The sequence below is a fragment of the Eptatretus burgeri genome, unplaced genomic scaffold, assembly GCF_056783735.1.
Source record: "Eptatretus burgeri isolate ZD-2024b unplaced genomic scaffold, Ebu_testis_v1 Ebu_testis_scaffold_3161, whole genome shotgun sequence".
In the NCBI taxonomy this organism is placed as follows: domain Eukaryota; kingdom Metazoa; phylum Chordata; class Myxini; order Myxiniformes; family Myxinidae; genus Eptatretus; species Eptatretus burgeri.
Window position 1 is genome coordinate 169,311 of NW_028225109.1, and position 26,406 is coordinate 195,716.

The window sequence follows — 26,406 nt, forward strand, 5'->3', positions numbered from 1 at the left end:
GTCAACGGTCAAAGTATATTCCATGGTCAAAGGAATGTCCATGGTCAAAGTATAGTCCAAGGTCAAAATAGAGTCCAAGGTCAAAGTGTAGTCCATGATCAAAGTGTAGTCAACGGTCAAAGTATAGTCCAAGGTCAAAGTATATTCCATGGTCAAAGTATAGTCCATGGTCAAAGTATAGTCCAAGGTCAAAGTAGAGTCCAAGGTCAAAGTGCAGTCCATGATCAAAGTTTAGTCAACGGTCAAAGTATAGTCCAAGGTCAAAGTATATTCCATGGTCAAAGTATAGTCCATGGTCAAAGTATAGTCCAAGGCCAAAGTATAGTCCAAGGTCAAAGTAGAGTCCAAGGTCAAAGTGTAGTCCATGATCAAAGTATAGTCAACGGTCAAAGTATAGTCCAAGGTCAAAGTATATTCCACGGTCAAAGTATAGTCCACGGTCAAAGTATAGTCCACGGTCAAAGTGTAGTCCACGCTCAAAATATAGTCCACGGTCAAAGTATAGTCCATGATTAAAGTATAGTCCATGATTAAAGTATATTCCATGATTAAAGTATAGTCCACGGTCAAAGTATAGTCCACGGTCAAAGTATAGTCCACGGTCAAAGTGTAGTCCACGCTCAAAATATAGTCCACGGTCAAAGTATAGTCCATGATTAAAGTATATTCCATGATTAAAGTATAGTCCACGGTCAAAGTATAGTCCACGGTCAAAGTATAGTCCACGGTCAAAGTGTAGTCCACGCTCAAAATATAGTCCACGGTCAAAGTATAGTCCATGATTAAAGTATAGTCCATGATTAAAGTATATTCCATGATTAAAGTATAGTCCACGGTCAAAGTATAGTCCACGCTCAAAGTTTCGTCCACGCTCAAAGTATAGTCCATGATTAAAGTATAGTCAACAGTCAAAGTATAGTCCACGCTCAAAGTATAGAGTTCATGGTCAAAGTATATTCCAAGGTCAAGGTATAGTCCACGCTCAAAGTATATAGTTCATGGTCAAAGTATAGTCCAAGGTCAAAGTGTATTCCAAGGTCAAAGTATAGTGCATGGTCAAGGTATAGTCCAAGGTCAAAGTATAGTGCATGGTCAAGGTATAGTCCAAGGTCAAAGTATAGTTCATGCTCAAAGTATATAGTTCATGGTCAAAGTATAGTCCAAGGTCAAAGTATAGTCCAAGGTCAAAGTATAGTCCACGGTCAAGGTATAGTCCAAGGTCAAAGTATAGTCCACAGTCAAAGTATAGTCCAAGGTCAAAGTATAGTCCAAGGTCAAAGTATAGTCCCCGCTCAAAGTTTCGTCCACGCTCAAAGTATAGTCCATGATTAAAGTATAGTCAACAGTCAAAGTATAGTCCACGCTCAAAGTATAGAGTTCATGGTCAAAGTATATTCCAAGGTCAAGGTATAGTCCACGCTCAAAGTGTAGTTCATGGTCAAAGTATAGTCCAAGGTCAAAGTATAGTCCAAGGTCAAAGTATAGTCCACGGTCAAGGTATAGTCCAAGGTCAAAGTATAGTCCACGGTCAAAGTATAGTCCAAGGTCAAAGTATAGTGCATGGTCAAGGTATAGTCCAAGGTCAAAGTATAGTTCATGCTCAAAGGAAAAAGTTCATGGTAAAAGTATAGTCCAAGGTCAAAGTATAGTCCAAGGTCAAAGTATAGTCCAAGGTCAAAGTATAGTCCACGGTCAAGGTATAGTCCAAGGTCAAGGTATAGTCGACGGCCAGGTTCAGAATCAATAAAAGCAAGATCAAAGCTCATGGAAGAGTGACGTGACAGAGGGTGAAGAAGCTGCGGACTCACTGTGGCTGTGGAGCCGCACCATGCAAGTACTCAACAAGCAGGTGAATGAACAGAGAGGAAAGTGACCAGGGGAGGCAGCACAACAACCCGCAAGTGAAGAGGTTGCGAGGGATGATGACACGTGATGGTGATACACCGCTTGCCTGAAAAAATGAAGGGAAGAGTGCGATTTAACCTCAGGAAAGTCAAAAGTCTCAGGAAGGAGGTTTCGTTGAACTCTTCCCTTCACTTGTTAAATATTTTGATTTTTATTGCACTGTTCTCATCAAGTGCACTCATCGTCCATCATTGACTCATCGTTTGTCTGATTATGTCTTTGTTTCGATCCCAACAGCCTGAAATTGAAGGGGAGGTTTTCATCTCCTACGCAGTCGTCTCCTCCCTGATCCTGAGTGATGTGACTCGCACAGACAGTGGAATGTATCAGTGCCTTGCTTCCAACCTTGCGGGGACCGCAGTGGCCAGCATCTTTCTAAATGTGACTTGTACGTGTCCTTTTGCTTTGTTAGAGTAACTTTTGTTTTGCTTTGTTCCACAATTTGCGTTGTCCAGTCGGAAATCTTCACCACACTTCCAAAAACACATCACCACCAGTGTTGTCCATCAATTCATGTTGAATGACATTTGGCTAGTCCTTCTGCTGGGCTGTTTGAGGATATTATTTCAGGATGACCTGGTAGGAAAAATAATCGTTGCGAGAGCATCAAAAACTCACTCAACATTGGTGTGTAACTTATTTGTGCAGCGTAGCCGTCGTACAGGGAACTTGCACATTGAGTCGCCAAGATGGTTCCGCCAATGAATTGAAACAGACAACACCCACACTGCAAGGAAACGTGGGCCACCCTCAGATCAGTGTTTGTAAGATCGACCTCGATCAAGAACTGATCTCGGATGTTAAAAGTCAACGAAACAGCAGATGGTCGGAATATCATGGATAACTAAGTGACGCAACTCAGGTCCACAAAAATGGACGCAATATTTTTTTAACTTGACTCCCACACCTCTGATTTCTTCATTATCAACCTCAAGTCACGTCAAGGTCAGATGACTTTAAAGGACTGTCTTCTCCACAATTGCAAAAGGCCAAACTTGATATCGAGTCATCGGTGTAGGCGCAGCGAAGGACAGCCAAAAGAAAATCGAGAGGAGGCAACACTTGTACTGCAGTACGTGGTTACTTTACTACAAGAAACATCTTCCTGTCTTTTGCTCCGAGCGTCCTCATTAGCGATGTCTGTGACGTGACAATGTACAGCACATTATAGAGATGAGTACGTGTGGCCGTAAGTGCAAAAAAATAATAAAAAAGTTTCAAACCGCGTTCCAGAAACAACAACCACACAGGCCGTTCCTTCGCTCTCGCGTGTCCGTACGTGCAAACCAAAAAAAAAAAAAACCCCAAAAACTTTCAAACAAACACACAGGCCGTTCCTTCGCTCTCATAAACGACGACTGGATTGGGGCATTGTGTTTATCTATAAATGCGCATGAGAAATCGAGAAATTATTAGAATACGTCAAGTCATCACTATCCAGAAGTGCGTACGTTGTAACCCGTAATGGGGAATGCGGCTGAGGATCTCTTCCCCAACGGCCACGCCTACGCAGCAACGTGTCTTGTCATTGGTTTGGTAAATAAATTGCCATAACTTGGGAAGCACTTGTCCGATTAATATCAAACCTTGAAAAGGCACATACTCAGGTCCCCAGCAATAGAGCTGGCAAGTTTCAATTAGATCAGACCAGTGGTTGTCGAGAAACAGCGGTCACAGATACACACACACACAGACACACACACACACACACACACACACACACACACACACACACACACACACACACACACACACACACAGACAGACACACACACACACACATATTGCTGGAATTATAGATCGATGAAGTCAGCTCATTCGCATTAATTTGTACACCTCCAATGTCCTTGTTCCCGCAGATGCTCCGCAGTTTGAAGACAACGCTGTGTCGTTCATCGCCTCGCTGGACAAGACCGTAAGCATGTCGTGCCGTGCGCATGGTAACCCTCCTCCTCACTTTGGTTGGAGTCGAAACGGCCTGTCTCTGACCAGCACAAAGCTCGTCAGAATCGACCATACCGAGGGCCTCACTACTCTGCGGGTGAGGAAGGCATCTTGTACAGGTGTGACCAAAGGGATTGAGTGGAAACTGGCCTTTCACACTTCTGATGTGTCTTTCTGTACATCGTGGAGTCATTGGTTTTCAAGATGATCGGACAGATCATTGACTTGTGGGCATTCCACTCAATTGTTGTGGAGCTGATTGTGACTTTGTACCTCGTGCTTTTCTTTACTTCCCAGGTAACCCCCGAGAGAGAAGAAGACTTCGGCAACTACACCTGCTATGCCAGCAACGTCCATGGAAACGCCAGCAAGGAAGTTCTTCTGGTTAAAAACAGTACGATGGAAAACCATTTTGATGGACTTTGAACGTACAGTAAATGTGGTGTTCAAAAAGGTCCAACAAAACGAGATGCTCTAACAGCAAATATATAACACTGACTTGTTATATTTTAACAGCCACAGTTATTCCCACGTTTTTGTGTGGTTGGCCAAGGCAAGTCTTTGGCCCAAGTAGTTCACGAACCGGTTGGCCAAGCTTGACGCATTCGACTGCTTCAGGCAGGAATTTGGAATTTGGCCACGGTGCCAGAGATAGCTCACCTACTCCTCATGAAGGATCCTGTAGAACCTTTAATATCCACCAACTAATGCCGGCAGATAGGACACCCAGCTTCACATACATCGAAGGGACGGCACACATACCGATGAATCAATCACTCTGCCTGTGAAACATCGTGATGGCCATTTTGAATCGTGCCGAAGGAGAGGGTATTGCATTTGGGTCCGTTTGTTTGTATGTCTCTCTGTTTGTTTGTTTGTTTGTTTGTTTGTCTGTCTGTCAACACAGAACTTTCGTGTTTTTCTCCGCAACCGCTTGTTGGAATGAGGCGAAATTTTCACAATTGGTGCGACTACTCATGTCGAATAACGATAATTATGATGTCATCCGTCACGTGCTTTGGCAGCCATGTTGGAAAAACGGACACGTGATTCTGCAGCCGCCTTTCAACCATTGGAACAGATCGAGGCGAAACTTTAATCGTATGACCGACTATCCCTGAGGAACAAAAGGTTCACACGCAAGATGTCATAGGTCATATAGTTTGGCAGCCATTTTGAATTTATCCTAAAACATCTAAAAAATCTTCTCCGGAGCAGCTGGACAGATCGAGGGGAAATTTCACATAAATGTTCCCCAAGGCATGCGTCATGCGTGTACAAGTTTGTTGGGGAATAATTGATAAGCCGCATGGTTTAGCAACCATATTGGATTGAAGAAAAATATTAAATAATGTTTTCTCTGGAACCACTTAATCGATCCACATGAAACTTCAAAATTATGATCTGGAAGTGATGGGGAATACATGTTTTAAATTTCAAGACACATGGTCTGGCAGGCAGAATAATTTAAATTTTTGTAGTGGGGGTTTTATTTATTTTTTTAGTTTTTAAAATAAGGTTCACTTGGCTGTGTCTCGATGGGTTTGAGGGTGGACGAGTAGCAGCTGAAATGTGAATCCTATCCAGGTTCCTCCTGATGACTTCATCTTTGCTCTTTGCTTGTTCATATTTCTTCTGATGACCCCAATGCAGGACTCGAACCTGTTTGGTCTTCCATTTGATTTTGAATTTAATTTATTTTAATCCCATTCTGAATTCAATTGAATAATAACAAAAAAAACGTCATGGGTCAGGGTCAGGTGTTCGATCAAAGTGGGGCGTCTTGGTACCCGGTCATCACTGCCAGCAGTTATAAAGTGGCAGTTCGAATTATGTCTCATTAATTACGTAACACACCAACACATAAAATACACCGCACAAACACCACACAAAATACACTGCACAAACATCACACAAAATACACCGCACAAACACCACACAAAATACACCGCACAAACACCACACAAAATACACCGCACAAACACCACACAAAATACACCGCACAAACACCACACAAAATACACCGCACAAACACCACACAAAATACACCGCACAAACACCACACAAAATACACCGCACAAACACCACACAAAATACACCGCACAAACACCACACAAAATACACCGCACAAACACCACACAAAATACACCGCACAAACATCACACAAAATACACCGCACAAACACTACACAACACTCTCTGACTCTCTCTCTCTCTCTCTCTCTCTCTCTCTCTGTCCCTCTCTCTTCAGTATTACACAAATGATTATGTTGAGATTGACTGGAGTTCTTTCCATGGCAGGAGCTCCCACGATTCATCCTCTGAGTTCTTGGGTGAACTCATCAGAACAGTCAACAGCACGCCTTTTCTGCATGGTTGATGGTTTTCCGGATCCAATAATCACGTGGTACCGGTAAGCTCCCTACTTGGCCCCATTGCTGGTTCGTTGGTGAGAAAACTGGGCTGGTATCCCACAGGTTGTGGCAGCAGCATTCAGGATTTGAACCCTAAGCTTGAGGAAGTAAGCTTGTTTCAGAAGAAATGCAACGCCATTACTGGATCGTGGGTGAAAACACAGATGACTCATTAACAACCTTCAGGATGGGATTATGAATTTGGTTAATTATGTTATCCTTTGATATTGTTACGTTTGAGGGGGGGGTATGCATTCAAAGGGTAATTAGGATGTTTAATTAGGTATGCCATGCTGTTCGAGTTTACCAGGATCTCGATGTAATAAGTAGCAATTCAGTGGTGATAAGTTGTCTAGTAAATGTTCATTTCTTCAAGGGGGAAATGATAATTGTCACGTAATTAGATAGGGACACGGGATAGGGTAAGTGTGTCTGCGTAAACCCCTTTTAGTAGTCCCTGGGGGCTGGCCGTGACGTCACAGGACAGTGCAGCGGATGGCTCCGCCCCGTGATCACGATTGGCGGAAGGCGACGGCGGTGGGCCAATAAACGGCTCGATTGGAAGTGACGAGGACGGGAGGATAAAAAGGTTCTGTTCGGGGTAGAAAAGGAAGAGGAAGAAGATCGGGACAAAAAGATCGTGTTTTTTTGGTGTGGAGGCTGTTGCGCGGGAAGCGTACTTGTTGTGCTGATTCGATCGTGTTCTTCATCGTGTCTTGGAGCCTTGCTGAGCCTCGTGCCTCACCTTGGTTGGCTCTGGGGTTCTGCTGACTCGCAGTACGGGGTCGAACGGCGGGCGGACCTGCCGAAACTGGTTCCCTGGCGGCTGTGAGCGGACTTGGGCCAGGACCAGGAGGTCGACAGCACCACGGTTTCTCCTGCCCCCCCCCTGACGAGAGCAAGGCCAGCTCGTCCGACGCTGATCCAGGGACAGTTGCGTCCACACCACGGTCCAGCCTGACCACCAGAAGTAGCTACGTTTTGTGTGTGTGTGTGTGTGTGTGTGTGTGTGTGTGTGTGTGTGTGTGTGTGTGTGTGTGTGTGTGTGTGTGTGTGTGTGTGTGTGTGTGTATACTTGGCGCCTTAGAGGGTTTGAGAATTGTATATTCATTGGAATTGTCTGTGTTTTTCCCCACGCCCGATCCCACACCATCCCGTCGAATCGCCCCGGATCCCTTTTCTTGCCGAGTCTTGTTATTTCTGGTTAATAATAAAAACAAATAAACATCATCAACTCAGTGAAAAGTGACTCGTGCCACCTTCCTCGTCCCGTTTGCGGTAGAGCGATTAGAACCGCCATGTTTGGGTTATAAATAAATAAACCGCCTCCATCGTTTCGGCTCATTCTACATTGGCGGGACTGTTCAAGTCCCGTGGACGTCACATTGGTGTCAGGGTGTTGGATGTTCGAACCCCTCTAAATTATATTTGGTATCGGGAGAATATACCAAGATTAAAATCTCTCCACGAATTGGAATATAAAATTACTACAGAAAAGCGCGCGAGCGCGGGAAAATTTTGGCAGGATTTTTCAAATTTAAATTAATTGGCGGCAAACAGGACTTCTGCACCATGGCGGATGTGCAGATGTTTGAGGAGGAAGGCCACGTGTCTGGCAGCGAGTGGGGGGAAGAAGGGAGAGACGGGGGTAGGGTTGGAACCTCCCCCATTCCGAGCGTGGACCGTGCTTCATCGCCCGTAACGGAGCCGGCAGCGCCGGAAACCGGCACGATGACGATCTGGACAATGTTGGAACGTTTAATGAGTGCAATTACAGCACAGGGGGCAAAAATGACGGCACAGGGGGCACAAATGGCAGAAATGACGGCACAAATGGAAAATCAATTCGTGACACAGAGGGCAGACATGACGGCACAGGGGGCAGAGATGGCGGATCGATTGGGGGTAATGGGGGAACAGTTGGGTGCATGGATTGATTTAATGAGGGATGAATTGGGGGAAAAGATGGAGAAAATGAAAATTGAGATGCAGGAGTGTGTGGATGTTAAATTGGGAGAAATACAAAGTAAATTCGAGGATAGATTGGAGGAAACAAAGGTAGAAATTACATTGGAGGGGGAAAATATACGAAAAAAATTGGTAGATAAAATTGATGCAATGAACATTCGGGTTGATAAAGTGGATGAAATCCTGCAACGTCATCGTGCCTGTGTGGATGCTCGTATGCAGCTGCAAGTTGAAGAGTGGGGAGAGCTGAGGAAGCAAGGGATGAATTTGGCGGAGGAGGTAAAAGGATTGGAGGCTCGTTTGGACGAACAAGATAAAATTATGAGCCAAGATGAAGTCTTGGATAAAGGCCTGGTAGAGCCGTCTTTTGTAAGTAGTGTCCGGGTTGGTTGAGGAGCAGCTACAAACTCGCGACGGAGCCTTGGAGGAGGTTGTGCGGGCCCAGAAGATCCTGCGGGAAGAGGTGAATCGGTCCATTCAACGTTTGGAACAGGAGGCAAAATTGACCCATGAGACCCTCACCACAAAACATCTTTGGCCACAGTGGGCTCCGAAATTGGATACGCAGCCACAAGGGTGTTTGATCCCTGGGCTGGATTCGGACAAGGGAGAAACTGAGAAGCGGGCCACCGTAAAAGTGATCCCCCTGGTAAATTTCGACGGGTCAGGGAGCGTTGAAGCTTTTCTGACGCAATTTGAGTGCATTTCCCGACTAAACGGGTGGAATGAGCGGGAACGTACAGGGAATTTGGTGGCAACGTTGCGGGGACCAGCTGCAGATGTGTTAAACGTGATTGCGGAGGGGATGTTGACCAGCTCCCACATTTGCGAGGCGTTGAGCCGTCGGTTTGGGTTCGCGGCAAACTGTGATCTGGTGCGGGCCCAGCTCCAGCACCGCAGATTAAAGCCGGGTGAGACAGTGCAGGAGCTGGCACAGGACATTTACCAATCAGTCAGGATCGCGTATCGGGACCTTACAGTGAAGGCGTGGGACAGACTGGCACAAGAGAAATTTTTAGCTGCTCTTCCGGACCCTGAGGTCCGAGCGCTAGTGGAGCTACAGGATCCACCCACCGTTCACCGAGCGGCTGAGTGCGCAGCCAGGCTGGCCTCGTGGAGGCGGCCGGGTCGGGTGCCCGAGAGGCCATCGGTGACGGTCTGACAGGCGGAGATCCAGGATCAAGGAGAGGGGCTGGGAGAAATTGGCATTACCCAAATGTTTCAGGAAATTTGCCAGAAACTGTCGAGTTTGATAAAGGGTAATCCGGTAGTTAGTGCGCCAAAGCGGCGGGGTCCAGCCCAGCCAATAGAACAATTCGATTATGGCCGAGGGGTCCGGAACCGGAAGAGACATTTCACCGATACTCAAGGGGGCCTTTTATGGGGAGTTGTTTCCGGTGCGGGCGAAGAGGACACATGCAACGATATTGCCGGTACCCGGCGATGGAGGGACCCTCCAATAGACTTTTAGACTCGGAGAGGGTGAATCCTCCTGCTGAACCGCCAGGTCTATCCGAGATGCCCTTTCATAGGTCGGGTCCGGAGATCACTGTCGGGGGTCGGGGAGACTAGATTGGGCTGATCATATACGGCCATGCTCGGCTGCTGAGATTGTGGCGAAGTGCCCTCTGGTGGAAAAAAAATGAATTGTGGGAAAATTGGCATGGGTTTGTGAGTTCTGCTGGGTTTTAGAGTGACAATCGGGACAGTGGGTAATTGGAAACAAAGCGGGCACGAGTGGCTGTCCAATGGCTGGTGCGTGGATCAGGTGAGAAGTGCTGTGTGAGTTGTTTTAAATGAAGAAGTGAAATGTATGGTGCACACATTGTTTTTTTATTGGGCATGGTGTGGTAACAGGGAAGGTCATGGTCGGTGAAGTGTTAGAAATGCAGGTGTCACATGTAAGGCCGATGGGGTGGGGGAGTCATGTGGGTTTTGTGGGTGGGGATGATGTGCTTGTCCACAGGGATTGCTGAAGCTCACGGTGAGCGTGAATTGCGACCCCCTTCAAGGAGATTCACCACCTGGTGGCTAATGGTGACAGTGTCTGGAGGCAACTGGGAGAGGGTCTGGTTGGGCGACCAAGGCGGGTAGGACCTTGGCGACCCAGGAAGGCCAGAGGAGCCAGTGAGACCCCTTCCAGTGTGTTGTACGGGATGAGAGCTGATGGCTACCAGGGGGGTGGGGATCAAAGGGAGAAACGTCTGGGTTGGGCTAAAGCTTACCTGTGGGCATGGTTGCACCTGAGATGCCCCCATCATCTTGTGGTAACCCACCCCATGGCCACGACGGGATTCAGCCTGCATCATTAAAATGGGGATCATGACCTAGAAATGTGATGATGACCATGGTGTGAGTGTTGTGAAGATGTGTGAGTCCCACTCGATCCCGCACAACTTGACAGGTGCAGCAAGGGCATGATGTCCGCATAATTTTGGGGCAAGCAAATTTGAAAATTGGCTCCCCAGGTAACGCTGGGTCTATTAGCATCCACTGGGGGAGGCGGTCAAGTGTAAATATCCTGTGAATAGTGTTGTTCAGGCTTAGAGTAGGAATGTAAAGTATAAGTGTTGTGTTTTTGTGGAACCTTTTGTTTCCCCTCCCCAGATCACTGGAAGAGTGTTGGGCAAGAGCGATGATCCAGAAGATGGAGTGCAACTTCGCTCAGTGCTCTCATGTGATAAAAAACAAAAACAAAAAAAAAAACGAATGATTGTTTAGGCGAGGATAAGGCCATAAGCGGGTAGTACATTAAGCAGGATAGGTAAGTCAGCTGCGACTCGCTGCCCATTGCCCCTCCTACTTTATTTCGTTAGGTTAATTAGGTGTGAGTCAGTAAGTGTTAAGGCTGGTACGGTAGCGCCTGTGATATACCTTGCAGTAGCTGCGGTAGCAGAGGAGGGGGCAGTGTTACGTTTGAGGGGGGGAGTATGCATTCAAAGGGTAATTAGGATGTTTAATTAGGTATGCCATGCTGTTCGAGTTTACCAGGATCTCGATGTAATAAGTAGCAATTCAGTGGTGATAAGTTGTCCAGTAAATGTCCATTTCTTCAAGGGGGAAATGATAATTGTCACGTAATTAGATAGGGACACGGGATAGGGTAAGTGTGTCTGCGTAAACCCCTTTTAGTAGTCCCTGGGGGCTGGCCGTGACGTCACAGGACAGTGCAGCGGATGGCTCCGCCCCGTGATCACGATTGGCGGAAGGCGACGGCGGTGGGCCAATAAACGGCTCGATTGGAAGTGACGAGGACGGGAGGATAAAAAGGTTCTGATCGGGGTCGAAAAGGAAGAGGAAGAAGATCGGGACAAAAAGATCGTGTTTTTTTGGTGTGGAGGCTGTTGCTCGGGAAGCGTACTTGTTGTTGTGCTGATTCGATCGTGTTCTTCATCGTGTCTTGGAGCCTTGCTGAGCCTCGTGCCTCACCTTGGTTGGCTCTGGGGTTCTGCTGACTCGCAGTACGGGGTCGAACGGCGGGCGGACCTGCCTCCCTCTCCTGCTCGCAATTTGGCGCCAGAACTGGTTCCCTGGCGGCTGTGAGCGGACTTGGGCCAGGACCAGGAGGTCGACAGCACCACGGTTTCTCCTGCCCCCCCCCCCTGACGAGAGCAAGGCCAGCTCGTCCGACGCTGATCCAGGGACAGTTGCGTCCACACCACGGTCCAGCCTGACCACCAGAAGTAGCTACTGTGTGTGTGTGTGTGTGTGTGTGTGTGTGTGTGTGTGTGTGTGTGTGTGTGTGTGTGTGTGTGTGTGTGTGTGTGTGTGTACTTGGCGCCTTAGAGGGTTTGAGAATTGTATATTCATTGGAATTGTCTGTGTTTTTCCCCACGCCCGATCCCACACCATCCAGTCGAATCTCCCCGGATCCCTTTTCTTGCCGAGTCTTGTTATTTCTGGTTAATAATAAAAACAAATAAACATCATCAACTCAGTGAAAAGTGACTCGTGCCACCTTCCTCGTCCCATTTGCGGTAGAGCGATGAGAACCGCCATGTTTGGGTTATAAATAAATAAACCGCCTCCATCGTTTCGGCTCATTCTACGTTGGCGGGACTGTTCAAGTCCCGTGGACGTCACAATATAATTATGTTCCATCCATTCATCTTTCTCACTCAAGAACATTGGTGTTTTTGTGTAATTTATGTGTAAAAAAAAAAAACGTAAAAAATATTCTTCTTCAGAACCGCTGAGCAGATCGATACGAAACTGAATATGTATGATCGACAAGCCATGTGGAATCTCGTTTGAAAATTTCAACGTCATAGGTCACATGGTCTGGCAGCTACGTTGGATTGAAACAAAAACCTTAAAAAATACATCTCTCAACCCGCTGAACCAATGGATCTGAAACGTTAAGTATATAATCGATTATCCAAGGAGATACAAGGGTGAAAACTAAAAGTCATAGGTCATGTTGTTTGTCAATACCCAAAAGTCACCAAGGACCCAAAAGACCCCGAAGGCCCAAAAGTCCCCGATGACCCAAAAGACCCAGAGGATCAAAAAGACCCTAAGGACCCCAAAGACCCTTCAGAGCCCTTCGACCTGAACACCATTTATAACCCTTATGGCTTACACCCTTCAGACAGATTAGCTAGCGGACATCCTTGACAATTTAGCACGTCGACCCTTGAACACTTGGACCTTTTTAGATCACAGATAAATATCAAATAAATATAATATCACCAATATTACAAATAAATTTGTGGGAAAGAAATGTTTGTATTATGATTGGTGTAAATCATGACACGACAGCAAATCTGTGATGTCAATCTCTGCAACGACGTGTGGAGAGGCGAGTGCAGCGAGCCGATCCACACTCATATCAAACAGTATATATACAGTCTATATCGATATATCCATTTCTGAATCCATATATATATATATATATATATATATATATATATATATATATATATATATATATATATATATATATATATATATATATATATATATATATATATATACATATATATATATATATATATATATATATATATATATATATATATATATATATATATATATATATATATATATATATATATATATATATATATATATTTGACGAGCCATGGGGAATGTAGTTTCAAAATTTAAACATGGTCGGGCAGCCATGTTGGATTGAAGGTGCAGTTGTGGCCAATCGTATTGTCACCAAACAGTTGTGGCCAAACAAAAAGTGGAAACTTTTTACAAATAACTCACAATTTTCTCTAAAAATAAGTTGAAATTGACGAAAGTATTTTGTCTTCACAATTCTTTACGTCACTGTTAATATTACAGAACCTTTGTTTTTGATTCAGCACTTAATATGTCCTTTTAAATCAGACAATAAAAAGAAATGGCAATGATAAAATTATTAACACCATCGACTTCATATTTGGTATCACAGCCTTTGGACAAAATACCTGCAAGTCAAGCACTTCCTGTAGTCATGAATAAGCTTCCTACACCTCTCTACTGGCAGGATGGCCCACTCTTCTTGTACAAACTACTCCAGTTCTCCCAGATTTGAAGGGTACCTTCTCCCAACTGCTGTTTTCAGATCTCCCCACAGGTGTTCAATGGGATTTAGATCTGGACTCATTGCTGGCCACTTCAGAACAGTCCAGCGTTTTGTGTTGAACCATTCCTGGGTGATTTTTGAAGTGTGTTGAGGGTCATTGTCCTGCTGCAAGACCCATGACCTTCGACGGAGACCGAGCTTTCTGACACTGGGTTGAACATTGTGCTCCAAAATGCCTCCTTGATAATCGCCTGATGTCATGATGTCATGCACACACTCAAGGTACCCAGTACCAGAGGCAGCATAGCACCTCCAAAACATCACTGAACCTCCTCCATGTTGGACTGTAGGGAAGGTGTTCTTTTATTTGAAGGCTTCATTTTGTTTTCTGTAAACATAGAGATTATGTGTTTCACCAAAAAGCTCCAATTTCATCTCAACTGTCTACAGGACATTCTGACAGAAGGATTTTGGCTTGTTCAGGTGTGTTTTGGCAAACTCCAGTCGGGCTTTCTTGTGTGTCTCTCTCAGCAGTGGGGTCCTCCTGGGGCTCCTTCCCCCTTTCATTGAGTGGGCGACGGATGGTGTGAGTTGAAACCGTCATACCTTGTGTCTGAAGATCAGCTTGAATCTGTTCAGTCGTTCATCGAGATGCGTTCTCCACCACTGGAACAATCCTTTGTTGCAATCTTGATCAAGTTTTCTCTTGTGGCCACGTCCAGGTAGGTTGACGACAGTGCCATGGGCCTTAAACTTCCTGATAACATTGTGTACATTGGACACAGGAACATCAAGGTCTCTGGAGATGGACTTGTACCCTTGAGATTGTCCATGCTTGGATACAATCTTGTGTCTGACCTCCTAAGAGAATTCTCTGGTTTTCTTTCTTTTCTCCATGCTCACTGCGGTACACACAGTGACACAAAACAGCAGAATGACTCCTTTTCTCTATTTAAACTGGTTGAATGAATCATTTTAATATTGCAGCCACCTGCAACTCACCACCGGTGAGTTCAATTCCAAAGTAAAGGAGAAATCTCATTATTTCCAACAACTTCTAAAAGGTGCCAATAATATTGTTCGGGCCATTTTAGGATTTGTATGTGCAATAAGCTCAGATTTAGTAATTTAAACATTCACATGATTGTAAATCTTTACATGTAAATTTACATGTAAAACTTTACATCTATATGATTGACTACCCATTGGGAATAAAGTTTAATAATAATGATGTTTTCGGTGATGTAATGTGGCAGCAATGTTGGATTGAAGCGAAAAACACTAAAATATCCTCTTCTCTGAAACAGTTGAACCGACGGATGCAAAACTTTAAATCACCATGCGTCTGATAAAAGCAGGGCTGCATCAAAGCAAGGCGGTTTGGGAAAATGTGAAAAAACAAATTTGTCGCCAGAACATTCCCATGGATAATAATTGTAGTGGATGGGCCATCATAGTGAGTGGAGTGTTCAGTTAACGACGTTTTTGTTCAGAATGAGAGTGCGAGACGAGACTCTGCGTTCCACGTTTCAGATGGATGACCACATGGAGAAGGTTTTTGAGTGTGTACGTGTGTGTACGTACGTACAGTTGGCTTTGTCCTGACTTTTTGCTGGTGTGTACAGTGAGTGTTTGACACGTCCCTCACGAAATCCCAAACGAAATTGTTCCCAAGATTTTCCTGTTTCCTGGCAGAGGATACTACAAACCTTTACCCATCGAGTCGTCAGCCAAGTATTCACTGGAGCACAACGGCAGCACCCTCCTCATCCATGACGTCACGTGGGATGATTTTGACGTGTACCTGTGCCGCGCTCACAACGTCTTTGGACATGCGGCAGGCGAAGTCACGATGATGGAAAATCGAATGCTCGGTCGGTTTGTATGACGTCATGGTTTTTGGAATTGGTTTGCACGTTAATTGTTGTGACAATCACCCGTTATTTGTTATTTATTTATTTATTATTTATAAATTATTTTTGTTCATCTGGACAATCACTCGTTGAATGATTTCATGAATAGCAATATTAGGAATTAAAATGGAGATGTGAGGTTTGAAAAGGTTTATTTATTTATTTGTTTTGTTTTGTATGCCGAGTCGAGGTTCATGGAAGAGCTAGTCCGAGTACACTGAACGGATCAGGACACAGTAACACAAAAGGAACAGCAGTGAGAGAGAGTGGGGGGGGACACCAACAACAGAGTTGAAGACCAAGATGGAGGCAGACTTGGACAAACAATGGGTGTGAGGAGGAATGAGTGGCAGGAGAGGATGCATGGGGTGGACAAGATGGACACAGAAGGAAACTCTCATGAGGGAGAACTGTCCATTTGGAAGGAGGAGGAATTGGGGGAGGGGGATTAACGGGCGTAGAAAATGATCGAGGTTTTGGATGGGAGAAGATAAGAGATGATGGTGAACAGCTGTTTTGAAGACCTGGAGGGAAGAGTGGGATTGAAGAGAGTGTGGGAGTTTGTTCCGAAGGCAGAAAAATAGAGGAATGAAGGAGTGAAGGTGAGCAGTGATTCTTGATTTTGGTCGTTTTACCAGAAGGAGGTTGCTGGGGGGACCTTGAGCGGTGTTGAAGTGAGGAGTGGATGATGAAAGGTAAATTGCACAAAAATGTAAAACAAACCGATGTCCTGTAAATATATAATTACACATGTGCCAATGAGACACTGACTGAACGGCAATGCAGGGCCTAACAAAGCCTGAAACGTTTGTCTCATTGATGTTGGACTGAAGATTGGGTATTGCAGCCTACCTGTGTGAATGGAGGGAAGAGGATGCAGCCTACCTGTGTGAACGGAGGGAAGAGGATGCAGCCTACCTGTGTGAATGGAGGGAAGAGGGTGCAGCCTACCTGTGTGAATGGAGGGAAGAGGATGCAGCCTACCTGTGTGAATGGAGGGAAGAGGATGCAGCCTACCTGTGTGAATGGAGGGAAGAGGATGCAGCCTACCTGTGTGAATGGAGGGAAGAGGGTGCAGCCTACCTGTGTGAATGGAGGGAAGAGGATGCAGCCTACCTGTGTGAATGGAGGGAAGAGGATGCAGCCTTCCTGTGTGAATGGAGGGAAGAGGGTGCAGACCACCTGTGTGAATGGAGGGAAGAGGGTGCAGCTTGCCTGTGTGAAGCATAAGGAATGTCATGGCAGAGGATGGATTCATTGGTGAAATGGTAAAAGAGGGATCGGGGTTGAGAACACTGCATTGGGGCATTCCAGCCATGACAGTGAGATGAGATGAAAGGATTCGTTTGAGAGCCTCACGTTGGCTGAGAGAGGAGAGGGAGTCAGTAAGCCATGTGTGGAGTTGATCTCTGATGGCAGAGAGTTTCGGAGAGCAAAGTGGGAGTGTAGGAGAACAAGGTGGGAGTTTTGGAAAGCAAGGTGGGAGTGGAGGAGAGCAAGGTGGGAGTGGAGGAGAGCCAGGTGGGAGTGGAGGAGAGCAAGGTGGGAGTGTAGGAGAGCAAGGTGGGAGTGGAGGAGAGCAAGGTGGGAGTGGAGGAGAGCAAGGTGGGAGTGGGGGAGAGCCAGGTGGGAGTGGAGGAGAGCAAGGTGGGAGTGTAGGAGAGCAAGGTGGGAGTGGCGGAGAGCAAGGTGGGAGTGGAGGAGAGCAAGGTGGGAGTGTAGGAGAGCAAGGTGGGAGTGGAGGAGAGCAAGGTGGGAGTGGAGGAGAGCCAGGTGGGAGTGTAGGAGAGCAAGGTGGGAGTGGGGGAGAGCCAGGTGGGAGTGGAGGAGAGCAAGGTGGGAGTGTAGGAGAGCAAGGTGGGAGTGGAGGAGAGCAAGGTGGGAGTGTAGGAGAGCAAGGTGGGAGTGGAGGAAAGCCAGGTGGGAGTGTGGGAGAGCAAGGTGGGAGTGGAGGAGAGCAAGGTGGGAGTGGAGGAGAGCAAGGTGGGAGTGGAGGAGAGCAAGGTGGGAGTGTAGGAGAGCAAGGTGGGAGTGGAGGAAAGCCAGGTGGGAGTGGAGGAGAGCAAGGTGGGAGTGGAGGAGAGCCAGGTGGGAGTGTAGGAGAGCAAGGTGGGAGTGTAGGAGAGCAAGTTTGGGAGTGGAGGAGAGCCAGGTGGGAGTGTAGGAGAGCAAGGTGGGAGTGTAGGAGAGAAAGGTGGGAGTAGAGGAGAGCAAGGTGGTAGTGGAGGAGAGCAAGGTGGGAGTGGAGGAGAGCAAGGTGGGAGTGGTAGGAGAGCCAGGTGGGAGTGTAGGAGAGCAAGGTGGGAGTGTAGGAGAGCAAGGTGGGAGTGGAGGAGAGCCAGGTGGGAGTGTAGGAGAGCAAGGTGGGAGTGTAGGAGAGAAAGGTGGGAGTAGAGGAGAGCAAGGTGGTAGTGGAGGAGAGCAAGGTGGGAGTGGAGGAGAGCAAGGTGGGAGTGGAGGAGAGCAAGGTGGGAGTGGAGGAGAGCAAGGTGGTAGTGGAGGAGAGCAAGGTGGGAGTGGAGGAGAGCAAGGTGGGAGTGGAGGAGAGCAAGGTGGGAGTGGAGGAGAGCAAGGTGGGAGTGGAGGAGAGCAAGGTGGGAGTGGAGGAGAGCAAGATGAGAGTGGAGGAGAGCCAGGTGGGAGTGGAGGAGAGCAAGGTGGGAGTGTAGGAGAGCAAGGTGGGAGTGGAGGAGAGCAAGGTAGGAGTGTAGGAGAGCAAGGTGCGAGTAGAGGAAAGCAAGGTGGGAGTGGAGGAGAGCAAGGTGGGAGTGGAGGAGAGCAAGGCAGAGACTTCACTCCATCTTTATGGGAATAAGTTGATTCTTCACTGCTTGTCTGGCTCACACTGAGTTTGTCTAACCTTGGATGCATTCAGTTTTTGCAGTTGATACGGATGTTCTCATTCGTTCTCCACCGACAATGTCCGATCATGAAGCACATGTTTCTTTGAAGGAGACGTTTATCCAGCTGTTGTCATGCTCTCACTCCTCGATGATGGACATGTCGTGGTATCAGTGACCGGAGGATTAAACTGGGTTTGTTGTGATGGCAGATAATATTGATTATGACAAGGATTAGTGATGAACGCCATATTCGACTTCAGCTTTTCCCATCTTTTTCAACGTCCCTGTTCCCCCACAGAAAATACAAAGGTCTTCATGAGCGTTCAGGTACCCAAGTGAAACATCCCAGTGACGCCCATTCCATTTCCCTTCCAAACCCTTTTCATCTCCTTCACAGTTCCTCCTCATGTTGTGAACATTGAGGACGAAATCCAATCAAAGGAAGGAGACAAGACGGTACAGCTGAAGTGTCAGGCTGGTGGTGTACCTTTACCCACGGTCACCTGGCGACGTGAGAATGGCACGAACATCCGCCAGGGAGAGCAGGTAAGCGACGGTACTGTGCGCAAGTTCCAAATCTTCATGTACGTTTGGGATTCTTAAATGCCACGTTAAATGGCACCTCATACTGGGCGGACATTCTGGGGGTTGCTTTCTTATGCAGTTGTCGAGGCTCATGGAAGTGCTTAAGAAATGGGAGTGAAGGATGAACAGACATATTGGCGGTGATGGGGAAGGTCAGAGAAGAACATTCTCCGATTGCATCAGATGTTCGTCATCTTTCGAAGATGTCATTTGGGTGACGTTGCTCTCATTCTGTGAACTCACTCTGCACACTGTGTCCCCCTCCTCACCTGTACAGGAATCCTCGGCCATGCTCGTCGAACGGCAGGTATTTCTGAAACAACCAATGCCACGTTTTCAGGCCGCAGTTTGTACACTCTCACCGATAAACTGACAATCACAAAACTTGGAACCCTCAAGCTGTGTCAAGTCGTTGAAAGTAAATGAATGAGATAACCTTACTTGTAAATTTCAGGAATCATCATAATTAATTATTATTAGTGTTATTAAATGTCCTCAAATCATTATAATGATTATGATTACAGTTTTTTATTGAATAATAATTGCGCTCTTTGCCATAACAGTAATGTGATGCTGAATTTTCAGTGACGAATTATAATAACCTGTATGGAATGGTTGTGGGCGGACAACACTGGTTGTGTGGAATGGTAACTTAATGGTAAACTCAGTGCACCTCACCCTAGAATTATTTACTTGTGGCTTTCATCACTGATGGATTAGCCACTCCGGTTTGGTAGTAGTATGGTATGTACTCAGTAGTGTACACTGCATGGTTAATATCTGATGGATTAGCCACTCCGGTTTGGTAGGAGCATGGTATGTATGAAGTAGGGTACACCGTATGGTTGATCTCTGATGGATTATCCATTCTCGTTTGGTGGTGACATGGTACTTAGTTATAGTGCTGCATACCTGATCTCCATAATAACAGCCTACCATAACAAGAGGAATTCTACATCTCACCTCCATTCATTTGTTCCTCTTTTATCTCACCTGTGGAACCAACTTTCCCAGTCTGTTCGGTCCCATTCTTCCTTCCAGGGCTTCAACATAGCGTGTTCACCACTGCGTCAGGTCATTCCCGTTCCATCCTCATGATCTCTTCTACCCCAAAATGACCCCATTCCTCAGCACTCCCTTTTTCCAGGTTAGAGTGATTTTTTTCCCCCTCTCCCTCACCTTGTTTTCGTTTGTTAGTTGTCGGTCGGCTTGTTCATTTTATGTTTCATCCCCACTTCCTCGTCTTGCTGTGTTTCATTCAGCTTGTGTGTGCGGCCTGTTCATCCCCATGTGTCCTTCTCCCCTCCCCTTGATCTCTCTCTCTCACTTCTACTCTGCTGTTGGTGTTTTTCCCCCTTTCCATTTTGTTCCATGAGAGCAGCACCAGGAAGGAGGTTCCATCGCACTCTTCCTCAACGTATTGTCAAATCTGTTACTTCCCGTTGCACTCTTCTCACCGAGCACACTGGTCTTCCATCGTTGACTCGTAGTTTGTCCAATTATGTGATTGTTTTTCACCGCAGGACCCTGAATTAGAAGGGCACGTTTCTGTCTCCAAAGAAGCCGTGTCCACTCTGACCTTGAGGGATGTGGATCACACGGACGGGGGAGTCTACGAGTGCGTTGCTTCCAGCATCGCAGGGACCGCGGTGCAACAGACGTTCCTAAATGTCACATGTACGTCTCCGTTGTTTCTTGTTGTTGCTTTTCTTTGCTTTGTCACACAATTTGTGTTGCCACTGGGAAATCTACACACGGTCCGTAAAGGTCTCGCCCCCGAAGAACGACCCAGTGATGAGTTTCGACCTCTTCGTCTTGACCTATATTTGGTCAGTCGTTGCACCCGGCTGTTTGAGGAGGTTGTGTAAAGCATTTCCGTGAGGAAGAACATTTCCTTGAGCCAAGGATTGCTGCTGACGACACTGCCTTGAGGTAATCCAGCCTTGACGGGGAGAGCAGATGAAAGGGTTCTGTTGAGAGCCACACATTGGCCAGGAGAGAAGACGGACGTCAGTAAGCCATGTGTTTAGTTGGCCATGGATTCCACAGGAAGACAATTTGGAGAGCAAGGGGGATGCCAGACTGCATCAAAAGCACAAGATATGTCCAGAGAGTCGGCCCTGATCTCACGTCTGACATTGAGGGCCTCCATCCATTGCTGGCTGAGTCGGAGCAGCATGTCCAAGGTGGTGTGACATGGTCTGAATCCAAATTGGTGATCTGAGATGAGGTTGTTGGAGAAAAGGAAGGATTTCATATCAACTGCAATGATGGATTCCATGACCTTGCTGATGATTGGAAGGTCTGCAGTTGATTTGGTCGGTTATTTTTTTTGCACCTTTGTGATGCAGTGTAGTGATGTTGGTGGATTTCCAAGCAGATGGAAGATGACCTCGTGCAAATGAGAGGGTGAAAATGGCAGAGAGAGGATGTGCAAGACGAGCAGAGCAGATTTTTAAGACACGTGAGCTGATGCCGTCCGAGTCAGAATCGAAGCTTTTAAGAACCTTTTCCACCTTCTCAAGTGCAAAAGACACAGAATAGAGGAGCAGTTGGGTTTGATTGTGAAGGATGGGTACCGAGAGTGAGGTGTTGGCACGCAACATTGAGAAGCAAACACAGAATTGAGGCATTCGGCCGTCTCACAAGCTGAGTCTGCTCTGGTGTCATTTGGTGAAGTGAGGTGTGGGAGCATGCGCCAGAGCAATGCGTTGCTGCGTCCACTTTCCATCGGTACTCCAGCATCCTCCGTTCGGTGACCCCCTAGGCAGATGCCTGGCCCATGCCTATGTTTTTGAGATGCCGATCAACCTGCTGCAACCACGAGGCACATAGTCGTCCCCGTTGGCCTCCTCCACTCACGAGGCTCCCTCTTACCAGAGAGAATTACCAGAGAGAGAATTACCTCCTGCTTACCAGAGAGAATCTGGTAAGCAGGATCAGCATCAGGAAATCGAGCCTCATGTCCATACAGCTGCAGCTGATGCTCACGGACTATGCAGGTAACAAACCGCATCTCAGTCCCCTTTAGCAACCGCTCGTTGGACATAAAGTCTGACCAGCGATAGCCAAGGATTCTCCGAAGAGACCTGATATCGAAGGAATTAAGTCTTCATCTCAGATCCCTGCTCAGAGTTCCAATCTTACATCCGTAGGGCAACACTGGAAGCACCAAGGACTTGAAGACTCGGACTTTCGTACTCCTGCATAAGTACCAACAGCAACACACCCCATGATCCAGTGAATCCAAGACTCCCCAGGCCCGACCCAGACGTCAATTGACCTCTGGCTCACAGCTAGCAGAGAAATGAATATCACTGCCAAGGTTCTCTCTGTGACCTCAACATCCTCACCACAAACAAGTAGAGACAAGATGGCAGCATCCAAGAAGTCATTGAAAGCCTGGATCTTCGTTTTGACCCAGGAAACCCATAATCCCAGCGGCTCCGATTCCTCATTCAGCACCTCGAGGACCCCCAAAAGGAAATCCAGCGTCTCCACAAAGACGACTGCATCATCTGAAACATCAAGGTCAGAGATCTTGACATTGCCAAGCGATAGACCGCAGCTTGATCTCGCCAGCATCTTCCCCAGAATCCAGTCCATACAAGTGTTGAAAATACCCACCCCTGATGATCTCCTCTAAAAACAGGACCGCGCATCCTGAAACTTACCTGGATCAGGAGCAACAATCACTCAAACCCCCTGTGCACCCCCTTAACGACTCTGATTTTTTAACGCCGTGAACAAACCTTCGTACATCATGGGTGATGAAGGTTGTGGTCACTTTTTATTGAAATCATGTGTGTTGTTTCGGTGAAGAGTGCAAATACCTATTTTGGGGGCTCAAACACCCCACAGACCCCACTAGACCCTGATGTTTTTAATGCCGTGAACAAACTTCGGTACATCCTGGGTAGTGCAAGGACGTTACTGCCTTGGAACGCCTCCTCTGCCTCTTCTTCTTCTCCTTCTTCTTCTTCTTCATCCATCATATGTCTCTCCCTATTGGCTAATTCAATAAATAGCAAATATCTTCATAATCTATCTATAATTCCAGCAATCTCTGTGTCTGTCTGTCTGTGACCGCTGTTTCTCGATAACCACTGGTCTGATCTAATTGAAACTTGCCAGGTATATTGCTGGGGACCTGAGGATGTGCCTTTTCAAGGTTTGATATTAATCGGACAAGTGGTTCCCAAGTTATGGCCATTTATTTACCAAACCAATGACAGGACACGTTGCTATGACGTCACAATTGTTTTGTTTTTTTTTTGCACGTACGGCCACGCACGTACGGGCAAAAAAACTTGCCGTCAATTGTGACGTCATAGCACCGTGTCCTGTCATTGGTTTGGGAAATAAATGGCCATAACTTGGGAAACAGCTGAAACGGATGAAGAAGATCAATATCAAATCTTCAAATGGCACATACTCAGGTCCCCACCATCAATTGTGAGGTCATATCAAACGAAGAAGAACGTCAATTGTGATGTCATAGCACCGTGTCCTGTCATTGGTTTGGTAAAGAAATGGCCATAACTTGGGAACCACTTGTCCGATTAATATCAAACCTTGAAAAGGCACATCCTCAGGTCCCCAGCAATAGACCTGGCAAGTTTCAATTGGATCGGACCAGTGGTTGTCAAGAAACAGCAGTCACAGACAGACAGCCACACACAGAGATTGCTGGAATTATAGATAGACTAGAGTGCGTGCCCGTATGTGCAAAAACAAATAAATAATGAATGTCTATCTCAAAAAAAATCTAAAATATCTATCTTTCTATCTGTCTATCTAACAGCTCCATGTTCCGTTATATATTATTATGCTTCAGATCCCATATACTCCGTCTCATTGACTTCCAAACACTTATTATTGCAATTTATCAGGATCTCTATGTTTAGTTAACTGGTTCTGTTGTCTGTAAGTCTTGTGTTTGAATCTTGTATCATAATAATAATACTAATAAATAAATGTAAGTAAAAATAAGTAAGGTACAAGATCTGAATAAACTAAGGAATAACTAAGCTCAGGATATGGAAAGAGAGTAAGGAAGTGGTGAGTCATAAACGAACAAATGTATTAATTATATTGAGGAATTAATTAGTTTTTAGGTGGTAATTTAAATACTCCTTTCTTTTCGTCCTCGTCGTTGTGGATACACCTGGCACCTGCTCCTCTGCTCTTGCTCACCCTCTCTCTGTTCTATTCACCCTCATTTGCTCAAGGTCATCTGCTTTGAAATCAGCAAACACGACCACTCTGCATAAAAAAGGAGCAAAAACAGATCCCTGCAAAGAGACCAATCAGCCTACTCCCAATCATCAGCAAGGTTGTGGAATCCATCATCGCTTCAGACATTAAATCCTTCCTCTTTTCCAATGGCCTGATTTCCGATCATCAATTTGGTTTCAGACCAGGTCACTCTACCCTGGATATGCTGCTTCTGCTCTCCCAACTATGGATGGAGGTCCTCAATTCCGGACATGAAATCAGAGCCATATCCCAAGACATCTTGCGTGCTTTTGACACGGTCTGGCACCCTGCCCTGCTCACCAAACTCTCAATCCGATGCTATTCAACACCATCTCCACTCATGGCTCACAGACTTCTTCTCCTGTCGCAGCCAACATGTGGCCCTAAATGGAGTTCTCTCATCCCCTCTTCCTGTCCAGGCTGGAGTTCTTCAATCCAGTGTTCTGGGCCCTGTTCTTTTTCTGGTTTTCTTCAATGATCTCTCCGACTCTCTGGAAAATCCTCTTTATCTCTTTGCTGATGTCTCCACCCTCTGCCGTACCATCTGTCATCCCTCAGACCGGCAAGCAGCAGCTTCGTCACTCTCTGCAGATGTGGATAAAATCACAAACTGGTCCAACATGTGGAACATTTCAATCCTGATAAATCTCACACTCTCACGATGTCTCTCCGAAAGAACCGTCGGGAACACCCCTCCCACCCACCACCCCCACCCCAGCCATCTACTTCCTCAACAATCCTCTGGAAGAAGTCCTTTCAAGTTTCTGGGTCTCACTATCTGCCATAATCTTTCCAGGGAAAGCCAGAAAGCCACTGACCACATACGAAGCTTTTGTCCGCAGCCTGATGGAGTACTGCTCTCTCCTCTTGGCTGGTGCTCCTGCCTCTCACATTTCTCAACTTCATGCTGTGGAAACCAAGTTATTTCGCATCATTGGCATCTCCCACGGTGAGGCTGAGTATTTGGGTCTCTCACTCTCTCACCGCAGGCAGATCGGTGGACTTTCTGTGTTCTACCGTCTCTTCTCTGGCCTCGCCCCCCCCCCTGCTCTGTGTGCAATATGTCTCCCCCATATTATCGCAGGGCGCTCAAGGTCCGCCAACAACCCCCTTCCGGTAAAACTACCAAAATCATGAATCACTGCTCACCTTCACTCTTTCATTCCTCCTTTTTTTTCCTGACTTTGGAACAAACTCCCACACTCTGTTCAATCCCATTCTTCCGTCCAGGCCTTCAAAACAGCTGTTCACCACCATCTCACATCCTCCTCCATCCTTTTCTTCCCCCACTAATCCACCCCAAACCCACCTCTTTCAAATTCCCTGCCTTCCTTCCCGAAAGTTCCCTGTAGTGTGAGGTCCTGAAAGTCCCTGCAATGTCCATCTTGTGCACCCCATGTACCCCACCCCATCACTCTCCCTTCCTCAGATCTCTAATGTTTCCATTCCACAGTGTTTTATCCTTCCCTCTCCCCACCCTCCTATCTCCCGCTCCCCTTGTTGTGCATTCTGTGTGTTCGCTCTCACACGAGCCTCGTCAATGTATACAAAATTATAATATAAAAATTATATATTTGAAACAAAATGTTTGAAACATTGAAAAATGGCTCCGTGTTTGTTTCAAAAGTCTGATTTCCTAAACTCCATGTTTGCATCTAAATCTTGTATCCCAAACCCGTCCCCTTTCTGTCCCCACCTTACCCAGTCGTACCCAGGTGTTCCTGGTCTCTGTGTCCTTTTCTACTGACAAGGTGGAGAACTTGTTATCAAACCTCGACTCAGATTCTGAATCCGGTCCAGATGGTCCAGCGAAGCTTGAGAAGAAAGAAAAAAATATTTATTATTGTGACCACCGATACTGTCACCCCCAATAACCCCTCCTCATCCTCCTCCTCCTCCTCCTCCTCTCATTCTTCTGCTTACTGTTGCTGACGTCATAGGTACTCTAAATTAATCATTTCCGGACAGTTAGTCATTGTAGTTATGTCTGTTGTTTAAAGTGGTAAGTCAAGTGTATTAAGCAAAGCCAACATCCCTGGTTTGAATTCCATCAAATTA

At 46.4% G+C, this 26,406-nt stretch overlaps 1 protein-coding gene across 8 annotated transcripts in view; it reads left to right on the forward strand.

Annotated features, from left to right (window-relative positions):
- The window catches only part of LOC147006607 (neural cell adhesion molecule 2-like), a 77,464-nt gene that overhangs the window by 17,268 nt on the left and 33,790 nt on the right, over nt 1-26,406 (forward strand). For 7 of the 8 annotated variants that reach the window (XR_015054729.1, XR_015054728.1, XM_085868417.1 and 4 more), the window contains 8 exons: nt 2,141-2,293; nt 3,765-3,946; nt 4,147-4,243; nt 6,150-6,261; nt 15,444-15,622; nt 18,902-19,050; nt 19,367-19,396; nt 20,613-20,766. Coding sequence is in view for 6 of the 8 variants with exons in the window: in XM_085868417.1 (XP_085724543.1) it covers nt 2,141-2,293; nt 3,765-3,946; nt 4,147-4,243; nt 6,150-6,261; nt 15,444-15,622; nt 18,902-19,050; nt 19,367-19,396; nt 20,613-20,766 (1,056 nt within the window). In the remaining 2 variants the exon portion in view is untranslated. The remainder of the gene's footprint in view (nt 1-2,140; nt 2,294-3,764; nt 3,947-4,146; nt 4,244-6,149; nt 6,262-15,443; nt 15,623-18,901; nt 19,051-19,366; nt 19,397-20,612; nt 20,767-26,406) is intronic. The other variant, XM_085868416.1, reaches the window with a different exon arrangement.